The following is a 12,629-nucleotide window of genomic DNA, read 5'->3' on the forward strand; positions in this document are numbered from 1 at the left end:
TAGTTTGGGAAGAGGAAACACTTTCAGTCAAGGTAAATGAGAAAGATTCCCATTTATCTCATTTGGTCACCATTAAAACAATAATTATGAGATCTGAAGATTATCTTGCAGTTTGAATCCTTTTTAAATTGGAATTTAACCTGTTTGAATAATGTAAATATATAACGAATATATTATACTAGTTATATATTTACATTAATCTATTAATATAGAATATATTACATTATAGTTATATATTATATTACTATATTACTATATAGTACAGTATGCTATACTATATACTATTATATTACTATATAATAAGCATATAAATAAATAACCTTTCAAATAATGCAAACAGTTGCTTGGATCATCTCTAGCATCCTCAATTAAAAAGGCAGTAATTGTTCTGGGATATACACCATCAATGTAACATATTTTAATCTTGGCACCTATTGCAACGTCGGTAATAAATTTATCTAAGTATATTGCTTTTATCTAATTATATTGCTTTTTGGGATCATTCTCTTTTTCTGTCTGCCCTGCAGGCACTTCACAAATGGCTGATCATTCTTTACTAAGTTTGTGTCAACTTGCTAGTTTTATGTAAAAAGGAATAAAAAAGGGTTTGCTGTTCTACACATTGCTTGAGTGTAATCATAAAGGCAAAGAACTTTGAAAACAATGTTCTCAAATATGGAAAGATCTGTCAGTATTAGTGAACATGTGGTATTAATTTATGCAAACCCCAGTCTGGTCTTTTAAGATATTATTCCCTCCATAATTCCTTGTTTTGTAGGCATGCTGTCTCACTGAAGAGCCTTAAACCTCTTCCACAGACCTCTCCTATGGAGGGCTGGAACACTGTGCCAGGGAAGAAGATAAAAAAGTTTTACCCAACATGGGGGCAGAATGCTCAGCCTGGTAGGACTGTACCTGTCTTTGTGTGGCAGAACCTTCTTTGTCAGATGTTTTGTCCCAAAGAGCTTAAAAGAAATGATTAAAACAAAAGTCTTACCTGTTTTCACGTTGTTATCCCAGATGCAGAGTGCAGAGGGCCAAAGAATCAGAGCAAGTCAATCAAACCCCAGTCAGCACTACCTCCTCGACTTCAGCATACTGTGGGAACCAGGCAGCACCAGTTCTTGAGTTCTGGGCCCCAACCTCATCAGACCTCAACTGAGCAAAAAGCTCCGGGCAGGAATCCTTCCCAGTCTGCAAGGTAAAACTGCAAACAGCATCTTCCCTGGCTTGAACTCTTTAAATGAGCTTCTGGAAGCCCAGGTGCCTGCTTCAGATGCTTTCAGCATACTCTTTTCAAATACATTGCCATTGAATGCTTAGGAAGTGTCCCAAGTCCTTGAGAATACACACAAGCATGGGAAGAATAATATTTTTTTTTTGTGCATGGCAGAAACTGCCTACAAAGCCACATTTTTTTTCTTGGAAAATGGAGGTTATATTATGTTGTAGTTGTTCTTCTTGAAAGGTCCATTAAAGCACCGAGCTCCTCTGGTGCTTGAGTAGCTCTGCCTGATTTCATACAAAGAGTGCCAAGTTGTTGCTCTTCAGATCAGCATCATCTTTGCCCCACCTGGGGCAAAAAAGTGTTTGAAGTTGTTGTTGTGGGTTTGATGGTTTTGGTTGTGTGGGGTGGGGTTTTTTGTTTGTTGGGGCTGAAATAAAGCTGCAAGTGCTTCTTGAGCATGGCTAAGGTCTTCCATCAGCTTCTGCTGAACCTGTCATAGGGGACTGCTTTGTGTTCTGACTTAACATTTGAAAGGAGTATTAAAATGGTGTTTTACCTGCATTTGTCGGTAGTGACTTTTTGATTCCTTGGGCTGCTGCAACAGAGTTTCTATTTCATACTTGCATCTTCCTTTCTCCTAAGGCAGGAGTTTGTGTGGGTTTGATGCAGAATTTTAGTCTGAGCGATGCTCTCTGTTCCCCGTGTGCAGGAAGGCGGAGCGTGAGCGCGGCGAGGAGCTGAGCCACCACGGCAGCCGGGACTGTCACTACTTTGGGCTGTCCCCCGAGGAGCGCAGGGAGAAGCAGGCCATAGAGGAGTCCCGCTCCCTCTATGAGATCCAGCAGAGGGATGAGCAAGCTTTTCCTGCTCTTTGCAATGTATGCTGCATTCCTTGTCATTAACAGGGCACTTTCCATACTTGCCTGTGAACCTTTCATTAGCCATTGGTTTGCTGTCCTTGAATCACACTGCAATTCAGAAATTAGGGATATTTGTTTTGCACTCGCTGGTATCTACAGTGCTTTATATGTTAAAGATAAGAAAATACACCTAGTAGTTTGTCCTGGGAATAATTGAACATCCACCACACAGTGCTTTAGGTGTGTAAATATGGGAGACACATGAGCATCTGTATTTGTAGGATTTTGGAGAGATCATTCTACTGATGCAACTTTAATGAAAGTAGGTGGGAGTCCCAGTACATCCAGGGAAGCGAGCAGATCCTGTGGGTAAAGAGCTACTCTCCACATAGGTTTCTTCTGGAGATGTGTGGGGCTTTTGGGGTGTAAATCCTAGGGCAAACAGAAACAAGAACAAGGATGGGAAGAAAGGCTTCAGTCTTTCTCCTAGTGAAAGGGACAGAGGTTGGTCTCTCCTGGGCAGTAACAGTTCGCTGCATTTGCTCACCTGCAGGAGGAGGATGTGATTTATTGTCTGAGTGAAACAGATTTTGTCACGTCAGCTGGTGTCATGAATGCTCTTAAAGGGCACTTGGCAAAATGTAGCAATGAATGTGAAAGAGGAGATGAATGGCTCAGTATCCTGCAGAGACTCCCTCACCCCTTCCTCTTTCTGCCTATTACATACATAAATATTATTTGTCATGAAGGCATAATAGTATCATAGCAGATGATGGTAAAGTGTCACTTGACTGATTACATGAAGTGATATTTCTGCTTTTGTCAACTTCTTCAGAACCAGTTAGTCTGTCAGGCTGCTACACAAACTGTGGATAATGTAAACCAGAAAAAGTTCTCCAATAGTGAAAGAAGAAACAGCAAGTGGACAGCAGAGGTGGAAGAGCAGAAGGAGAAAGGTAAAAACTAAATGGGTTTAGATAATGGCTGGTTTTTTATTTGCTTGATGTTGTTACCAGCAATTGAATTTATTCAAGGTGGGGCATCTGTTTAGGCAATGAGGGAAAAGTTATCCTAAGTAGCAGTGCCAAACTAAACTGGGCTGGAGGGTAGCAAGGGTGTGGTTTGTGAAGAAAGTACATTTCCCTGCTTTGTGAATATGGCTGAGAGAGTAGACTCCTGGCTGGCATTTTTGTAGTAAATGGAAAGAGAAATGAGAAAAACTAAAAGACTTATCAAAGCTACCCTAAATTAGATCCTTTTGAAATTTTAGAGTGTGTGGCAGAAAGTGCCAGTGGGAAGAGCCTTAAGAGTAATTTATGAAGCTGGTAAAAGTATTTACTGTGGCATGGTTAAGAATTAGCATACCTTGGTACAGGAGGTGGAGAAGAAGGGTACAGAAGGGTTGGGAAAACAAACCTGTTTACAGTAAAAAGCTCTGTCACGTGGTCAAAATTTTGTTTGGGTTTTCTCTCTCCCCCCAGTCGGTTACAACACTTCAGCTTCTCTTCATGGACTTAAAGCTTTTCCTCCTCTGTGAGGAAGTGGAACATGGCAGTAATAGAAGAAAGCTGTAGGTGCCAGGAGGAGGTAGTTAGTAAATCTCTGCTAATTGCAAAGGAATTTTTTAAGGAACGTTCACATTTTTTAAGAAATGTTCACGTAGAGAAAGCTGGAGAGAAAGTAAAAGACTCCACTGTCATGATGAATTTGGCTGAAGGGCATGGCATGTCCAGCTTTCTCTGCTTTTTGTGACACTCAGATTTGCATTGCCTCTTGTGAAACTAGGTTAACAATCCTATGGGAATCAAGTATACTTCCTTCTGAGTGTTCAGGGATTCCTATTGCTGCTTGGGGATTTGGCAGTAATTCTCAAAATCAATACTGTTTCCATTTATACCGCTGGCTAGTTGTGACAGAGTATATAACAAGCTTTTTAAAAGTCTTTATCTACTACTGAATAATCTGGGCATGAGTTTGATTGACAAGCAGTGATAGCCAGGTCTGAACATAAGCCAGAATGTGAAGAGCTTATTCAGATCTTATTGTGTCACAACTGTTTTTTAATTCTCTTCCCCACCAAAGTGTTTGCTGGTGCTTGAGGAATGGAACTTTGTGCAGCAGTCTGAAAACTTTTTTTGATCTTTTAATCCACTGCAACATTCTAAACTTTTTTTTTAATCAGTCAAAAGTAGACAAGACTTTGAGCTTCTTTTATCTTAACACTTGAATATGAAAATGCCAATCAGAGCACTTTCCCTTTAAGAAAAGTACAAACTTTTGTTTCATTAGGAGCACTTTAGGATGAATATATTTAAAGGGACAGTTGCATTTCATTCCTGCTTTCCCCAAGCATCACTGAAATGGTTTCCAAACATCACTAAAGAACTCCTGTAGAGTTGCAGAACCCAGACTGAAGTAGCTGCTCTGTTACTGCCCAAATAACTGTTTGTTTTAGGATGCTTTGATCTTTGGTAAAATTAGAAATTTAAGTTTTCTGAAGTAATTATATACTAAGGTATAGGTTTAGTTTTGAAAGTTTAATTTTGGAAAGACAACTAACTGGCTTAAGTTTTGATAGCCATAAGTGGTGTAATGGTTCATTTACTAGGTTATGTCTTGGTGTTGCAGAGTCAAATTCCAGGCAGATCCACTTAAGTCAGAAGCTTGAGCCAAATTCATCTGAGGTAATCTTAAAGAAAAGACCAAATTTTTTTTTAATGTTATTGCTTCTCTGATACATGATTAGCAGAGCAATAGCTGTCTTTAGAGCTGTGATTGCTGCTGCTGCTGTACAGCTTTTAGTGAAATACTCCTAAGGCTGGAGGCTTGTATTTCTGTCAGCTTTCCTCAGCCCTGTAACCTATACTTAGTCTTTCTCTGCAATCAGAGTCCTCAAACCTGGGCTATTGAGAGCACTTACAAATCGGGATTTGTAATTGCTTAGTACAGTCTGTACTTCCAGTATAATGGGACCACAGAAGATTTGATGTTTGCTAATAGCTATTGTGCTAACAGACCATGAGCTCTGAAGTTCAGTGAAGATTTATGGCCTCTTGTTGGCTTTTAACCTTTGCTGTCCTTTCAATGAACAAAAATGTCACACTAGTATAATATGTGATGGGTGCTTAGCCCACTTTGTATGGAATGTGGTTTACTGTTTGTGAATAACTCTTTGTAAAGTTAATCTTACTATTAGACTAGCTGTGTATGTTGTTTCTAACTTTGCTTTAGAAGAATAGTCAAGATGAGAGTTATCCAAAAGCTTCATCTCCTTTGGAACAAGTAAAAACAGATTCTCCGATTCTTGCTGAGCAAGTAAGAAATGTTTGTTTGATTTCAAAGTTTTCCAGTCAGGAGACTTCAGACAAAGGGGAGCTTCATCACAGCCACGTATGTATCACAATACTGGCTTTTAATTACACAGTCATTTCTATGGTGATAGTGCTAAAATTTCATATTTACAGTTAGGAATCTGTTATGTCCAGCATATAGATTGTAAAAGGACAACCCTTGATAGAAAAGTAAATCTGTTATTTTCTGAGAGAGGGGTTATTTCATATCTTTCTACCAAGGTAGAAATTTAAATTCTTTAGCTTTTCCTTTTGAGGTTTCTCTGAGGTTATTGGTAATTGCTTGTGAGGGTGGCTTTTATTTTGGGTGGGAGATACTTAAATGTAAAGCTTGAGGAGGTGGTTCTAGCACTGATGGCTCTGTGGTACAGGCATGGCTGGACAGAGCTCAGAGATCTCCACACAGTGATGCAGCTCAGGTCTCTTTGGGTATGTTCCTAGTTAGTACTTCCCTGTGGGCATGGTGGTAGTCCAGATAAGGCTGTGAGTTCGTCAGGGTCACCAGCTGTGATGGGATTCAGATTTGTTTGTTTTTCCAGAACCTGACCGAGTGCTTGCCCAGCGTAACTCCGACACCCTCTCCAGTCTTCTCTGAGGTGCATTTACCTCCAGCAGTGCCTTCTGTACCAGCCATTGTGCCAGCTTGGCCAAGTGAGCCAGCAACATATGGACCAGCAGGTTTGCAGAAATACTAACATAATCAGAAATTACTAACCCTGGAAAATACTTTAACTCTCTTACTAAGTTGAAGATAGACCCAGGAGACAGTGTCTTGTATAATTTCACATTCCAAAGGCAGGCATTCATAGTTTCTCACTGCTGAAAGCTAGTGAGAGTTCTAACAGATCTTTGATTGCCTTTATGTACAGTTTGCTTGACTCCCAACCTGAAAGGTACAAGAGGGCTGTGTACTTAATTGGCCTTTTTTCCTCTTGAGTGGGATAGCATTGAGTTTTGAGGATCTGCTTAAGGTAGAACATATTGTCAGCATGTTGAAACCTGGTAAGTGTTTGTGCTCTGTGTCCCATGTAACAGCAGGCTCCTTGGTTTACTCCTGAGGACTCAGCTTGGGACTTGTATGTCTGAAACTAATGAGCTCCATTTGGACCTGAGCTGCAAAGCCAGTGTAATGGGTTTTGGAGTGCTGTGCGCATCTTGTGGTCTGTGGAGTTAGCTTAGAATCAGTAGTGCTCATTAGATCAGGTGCTGCATTTTCTCTCACACTGCTGCTTCTGTACAAGAACCAGCTTTCAGATCAGCCTGCTGTTCACATCAGACAGTCACAATCCTATCTCACTTGACTGTGTCTGTGACAGAAGATGTACAGCCCAGTTGATCTAAGCTCAGATTCAGAGTTGACTCTAAATGACTAGTCAGAATGAGAACTTCAGGGATTCACATGAAAGTTTCACCCATTTTTTCCTCCTTCCTATTTCCTTCTGGCATTCATAATTTTAAAAAAATCAGTTTAGCTATTTCTAGAACGCTTAGCTAAATTGTTTCAATCTTTCTGAAAACTATTCTCTGCGTTTTGAATCCTGCTTTTCTGATGTCTTTTGGTTTGTGATTATTTATCTATATAGACATACCTATAGATATGCATTGATACCTATTCTCTTTCTATACATATATATGTATCTATTTTGGGATTTTTTCCCTCTAGGTATTCCAACCCAAATACCTGCTTCTTCACTGATGCCAGGACCAGCCACGGGACCTGACTCTATTGTATCACAGGCTCAGGTAACATCTGCTTCAGGTGCTGGAGTTCCTGTGTGGCTACAAGCAGTTAACCAGCCTTTAATGCCTTTGCCTCAGACTCTGAATCCCTACCAGGATCCGCTCTACCCAGGATTCCCTTTTAATGAAAAGGGAGAAAGAGCTGTTGCACCTCCTTACTCCCTGTGCAGTACTGGGGATGACTTACCTAAAGGTGAGAAGTCTGAATTTGACACCATTTTTTCTAATAGGTCTTCTTTTCTTAAAATGTAGATAAACACAACTTTTTTTGATCCTGTTGTTATTCTTTGTCCAAAGATCCAATAGTTGTCATTCCATGATTTAACATGTGGGAGGGAATATTGAATAGAGTTGTAACTCTTTAGTTTGTGTTGCCAACAATTGTGACTGTTTCAGGTGGTTACACCTGGAAATCTGGTAGGATCACTTTGTACCTCTTAGCTTGCCCCATCATAACTTGAGGTTTTGTGCATGTAAAGAATTATCTTTGGAGAACTGCTCCTGTCAGAGTAATAGGTTTGCTCATGTCTTTTAAAAGCTTGGAAGCTGTTGAGCATTTCCTTACTGATCTGGGAAAATACAGGTTTTGGCATACTATGAATGCAAGGGATGTCCATAAAGAACATCTCATGTCTGACTGTACAGTGGTGTTGGTTTAGTGAAGGGTTTCTTTAACAACTAGAAGTTCACAGACTGTTAAAACTGAAATTTAAACTGCTGTTGTGTTCTAGATACCTTACTGTGGCAAAAAACCCCAACTTAATCAGTTGAAGACATGCAAGTAGTAACTTAATATTGGTGTTCTCTACTGAAATGGAACTTCATGCAGTTTTTAAATCAGATTAAATATTTTAGGTCCTTATAAATATTCTTCCTTTTTTTTTTTTTAGATAAGAATATTCTTAGATTTTTCTTCAATCTTGGTGTGAAGGTAACTCTTCAAACTTCCTTATGCTTTCATTTTTGTTACAAAAACCACTTGTGAATAATTGTTGGCACTCAGAGTGCAGAAAATTTATTGCTGCAGGTGTACATTTCAAGTCCATCTTTCAGATTGAAATACTTCCTTATTTTATGTTCTGTTAACTGGGATTCCAGCAGTTGTCCACAGTGCACTTCAAGTCAGCAGAATTCAAATTCATACCAGTAGCATAGTGAGACCTGGCTTCCAACTGTGGCTGCACAATTGCAAATTGTGCATTGCAAAGTCACAGATAAATTGTGAATGTGAAGATGGTTCTTTTGGATGACACACATAGGGAATGAGAAAATGCCCTCGGACTTCAACCATGGCTGTGTACTGGCAAAGCCACTGCAGTGCAGATCCCAAAATCTTTCCCTGGGGCCACTCCCTTAAGTACCCTGCATGTCTGTTCTTTCTGCTCAGGTTAATGATAATAGTATTCTATCCTTTGAGTAATTATAGTAGTGTGTATGTGTAAATGTGGTGCACATCTTTGGTGAGGTTGGGGAAGAGGCTTAGCCAAAACCCAACATTTTCCATTGCTTGGCAAGGCAAAGTTGTTTGCTTTCTTTCTCCCTTCTGCACAAAATAATGTTCCTTTTTTACCTTCTTACTCCTTCTGTCAGGCAAACTACTTGGGGCAAGGTGCTGAGAGCTCTTGGGCTTATTTCATGGGACTTTGGCCATAGCAACAATATTGTTTTGTGTCTGGGCACAGAAAGGGACATTGGAAGTTTCCAATGTCAGTTTGATACCTCTGCCTAATAGGAGTCTCTGTGGTTAACAGGAAATCCCTAAGTCATTAATTAGCAAGTTGTCACTCCATTGCATTCAAACAGCCTGAGTTTCCTAAGCTGACATGCTTGGGACTCTCCTTACTGCTGCTGTGGATAATTTAGGTTCTCACCTGTCTTTTGGTGCTTCAGCACCATCTGCTGGTCCCAGCCCAGGTTCTAGTGGCTGTGCTGCCCTGCTGGTGTCACAAGGCACAGCAGGCCCGGGAAATGCCCTCTGCATTGTCTGCTGCTCTGCTCCAGCCCCTGCCCTGCCCGCACCCTTCCCCTGCACATCGAGAGGGAAGGGGCTCCTGCAGAGGAGCTCTGCGTAGGCTTTCCAGGGTGGTTTGCTCCAGGAACTGTCTCTACAGAGTCCAGTTCATTAACATGGAGGTGGAGAAAAGGGAAAGGGTCACCACCTGAGGTGGACAACTTCAGTGTAGTGGCCTTTGCAAAGTGAGGTCTAGTAGAAGAAATTGCCAATTAGTAAGTGTGATTCTGGAAAATGAGTTTGAAATGTTTCTCTTCAAAAACATAGCTAGAGTATGACTTACTAAGTCAAGCTTTATGTCTTTAACCATACAGAAATCTATACTAAGTTTTCTTACTGGTCATAACTGTTGCCCATTTCAACTGCATTTGGAAGGAAAACAAAAAATAAGAACACCATCCTAGAGTCGTATGATTTAGAATGGAGGGCAGTCACTGTAAAGAAAATTCACTTTTATCTCCTCGATTGTTTTGAAATGGTAAATGACTGATGTGCTTTTATGTCTCTCTGAACATTCAAAAGACCAAATAACTGATTTAACTCTTTTTTTCCCTGCTGTCTTGCAGGCATACAGTTGTCCCATGTGGGCACCCCATTCTTACCTGTACCCCCTGCACCAGGCCTATTTAGCTGCTTGTAGAATGTACCCAAACGTGTCCCTTCCTGTGTATCCGCACAACCCATGGTTCCAGGAGGCTGCTCCTGCTCAGAACGAAAACGAAACTGCACGACCAAACAGGCACTTTGCTGTCCAGACCGAGGCCAGGTCCAATGGTCAGATTCCACAGGTTGACAGATCTCCATCACTGCCTCTGATCATACCTTCAGCTCAGGTGACGGAAAGTCAAGGACAGGTCTGTGTTGAACCGGAGAATACAGCACAGGCTCTTCATGCCAACTATGAGGAGTCCCTGAGAGGGAAAAATATGTTCCCGCAGCCTCCCTTTGGACACAATCACTTCCTAGGAGCTGTTCCAATAGCGCCTCCTTTCTTTCCTCACTTCTGGTATGGGTACCCAGTTCAGGGTTTCATTGAGAATTCAGTAGCAAGACCTAACCTTGTCTTGTCTCCTGAGGACAAAGAGGCAGCAGCTGGCACCTCTGCCAGCATGTACGTGGGCAAAGAATGCAGCCCTCCAGTTCCTGGAGTGAACTGTGCAGAGCAGCTCCAGAAGACCAACAGTGGCAGCGGCTCCAATACCGTCCCATTCCCAGTGGCTGCTGCAGGGACCCCAAAAGACACTTCAGCCAGGGCACCTCAGCTGGAGCAAACCTGTCCTGCTGCTCCTAAGCAGAAAGCAGCCGGGCAGCAGCATCGCCCTCCACAGACACAGGGCCCAGAGAGGCCGACGGCAGGGCCCAGCACACAGGCACTGCTGGCAGAACCTCCCAAAAATGAACTGAAACCTGGCACTCCTGGCAGGAAGGAGAGGCCTGCTAAAGGGAGAGAGTCCAAGGGCGCTGGGAACGTGCAGCCGGAAAGCAGGGCCCAGAGAACGAGGGAGGAGAGCTCTGAAGATGACACGGAGGTTTCCGACATGCTGAGGAGTGGCAGGTCCAAGCAGTTCTATAACCAGACTTACGGAGGAGGCAGAAGGCCCAGACCTGACAGGGGTTATTCCAGCAGGGGAGGATACCAGTTCCAAAGAAATGAGGAGGCCTGGAAAGGACCACCCAGCAGAAGCAGAGATGACGGCTACCAGTATCAGAGAAACTTTAGAGGGCAGCCATATAGGAACGACAGGAGAAGGGCAGCACTGGGAGATAATCAGAGGGGGCAGCAAGCATAAAATGAGTGGATAATTGGAAAATTTAAGCAAAAAGTAATTTGAAGTAGCAGTTTAAAATCTTAATTTCTTTTTAGTGAAGTTCAATGATGTTTAATTTTGGGCTAATTTTTGGCAAGTAAAGACTAGGAGGATGTCAAGTCCTACCATAGGGTTCTCGGGGGGGGGATTCTAGAATTTGTTTGGCTTAGCAGTTTTTCTTCAATGTCAAATTAGGAAAAAAAAATAGGTTTAGCGTTTGATAATTTTTTTCCCCACAAAGGTTTCTGTTTGTGATAGAAGATGGGTATGTGCGTTTACTAGAGTGACAAATGACAGCATTTGATGTGATCTAGATTCTAAAATTGACAGTAACATTGCACCAAATATAAATGTATATTTTATCATAAAATGCCTTAGTTCTGAACTGAGCTAAAGGAATTCTCAGCCTACTGCACTGTTGTCTCTGATATGCTTCCAACCCAAAGGCCTTTCATCTCAAAAAGAAAAAAGTATCTGTCAAACTTGAATGTTTCTCTTGTGTGTTACACGTATGGCAGCCAGCTAACCCTGTGTCTTAGGTATGTTGTACATAGTTCTTTTCATAATCATAGGGTATATTTTTGAATTTTAAAAAGCATTTATTTGTTGAAATCAAAATCAAGACAAGCAGTCAAGAATACCTGTGTATGAACTGATAAGAATGGCTGTTTCCACCATGAATTCTTAATGCTGGTGTGACTAGAATGGTGCCTATGCCAACTGAATAATTACAAAGACAATAAAAATGTAGATGCTATGCATTTCCAAAATAATTCTGCATCTGTTATAATAGCAGAAGTTTTTTTAATGCCACTTTAACACTAATGCACTGACAAATCCTAGATATTTTGTGAGGAGATGCATAAAAGTACATGTTACATTTTTTTAAGTTTGTACGATTGAGCTACTGTTCAGTATTCTTTTGTTGTTGCACTGTTGATGTTTTGCATGTACAACTCCTTGCTGGAACTACTTTTAAAAGCAAGAATGGAGAGTCTCAGTGTGCTCTGCTCTTCCCTACAATTCAGAAGAAAGTGGCTTCTGCCTTATATTTTTACACTGTGTCAGAGTTCTGATGCTGTTTCTTCTGAGCCCAGTTACGATCTCCGCAGTGTTCCTGTTGCCTTTGCAGTCTGGATGTTCAGCTGTCCAGGCTCGGAGAGTGCAGTGTGCACAGTATTCACTCAGCTCTGTTGCTCTGTAAAATTGAACTGTTGTGTATATTTTTATATCTCTGTATACAGTAGTGTAGGTGACGGTACCCATTCATTGTGTCTGAGATTGTACACCCTTGGTGCAGATACCAGAGTGATAGTTACATGATAAAGAGTTTGTTTTCAGATGCATGCTATGTATAAAACCCTAATTAAAATAAATGTTTTGTCTTTTCACTTGCTTTCTAAATTATATGTATGTATTTAAACCTGTTGCAATCGCATTAAATGAAATGTTGTTCTTACAGGGCCAGTTGTAGTAGGCAGTAGAATGATGACCAGCATATGGCAGGCAGCAAACAAAAAGAAGCCATAAACTGATTTTGGAGTTTTTGTTTGTAGGAGTCATGCTGGAGGCTTTTTGGTTTTTCTTTTTTTAATCTAAATACTTTTTCATTCAGGATTTCAAAAGAGGCAA

At 41.1% G+C, this 12,629-nt stretch overlaps 1 protein-coding gene across 12 annotated transcripts in view; it reads left to right on the forward strand.

Annotated features, from left to right (window-relative positions):
• The window catches only part of OTUD4 (OTU deubiquitinase 4), a 28,678-nt gene extending 16,290 nt beyond the window's left edge, over nucleotides 1-12,388 (forward strand). For 2 of the 12 annotated variants that reach the window (XM_071431500.1, XM_071431501.1), the window contains 10 exons: nucleotides 779-903; nucleotides 1,021-1,201; nucleotides 1,938-2,106; nucleotides 2,924-3,044; nucleotides 4,717-4,772; nucleotides 5,320-5,478; nucleotides 5,978-6,116; nucleotides 7,102-7,371; nucleotides 8,069-8,109; nucleotides 9,756-12,388. In XM_071431500.1, the coding sequence (XP_071287601.1) occupies nucleotides 779-903; nucleotides 1,021-1,201; nucleotides 1,938-2,106; nucleotides 2,924-3,044; nucleotides 4,717-4,772; nucleotides 5,320-5,478; nucleotides 5,978-6,116; nucleotides 7,102-7,371; nucleotides 8,069-8,109; nucleotides 9,756-10,979 (2,485 nt within the window). In that variant the 3' untranslated portion in view covers nucleotides 10,980-12,388. Of the gene's footprint in view, nucleotides 1-778; nucleotides 904-1,020; nucleotides 1,202-1,937; nucleotides 2,107-2,923; nucleotides 3,045-4,716; nucleotides 4,773-5,319; nucleotides 5,479-5,977; nucleotides 6,117-7,101; nucleotides 7,372-8,068; nucleotides 8,110-9,755 lie in introns of those variants that run through there. The other 10 variants (XM_071431503.1, XM_071431504.1, XM_071431502.1 and 7 more) reach the window with 10 other exon arrangements.
• Nucleotides 12,389-12,629: the final 241 nt, after the last annotated feature.

The sequence above is a fragment of the Agelaius tricolor genome, unplaced genomic scaffold (genome assembly GCF_023055355.1).
Source record: "Agelaius tricolor isolate 1412-34295 unplaced genomic scaffold, bAgeTri1.0.p SCAF_8, whole genome shotgun sequence".
Lineage (NCBI taxonomy): Eukaryota > Metazoa > Chordata > Aves > Passeriformes > Icteridae > Agelaius > Agelaius tricolor.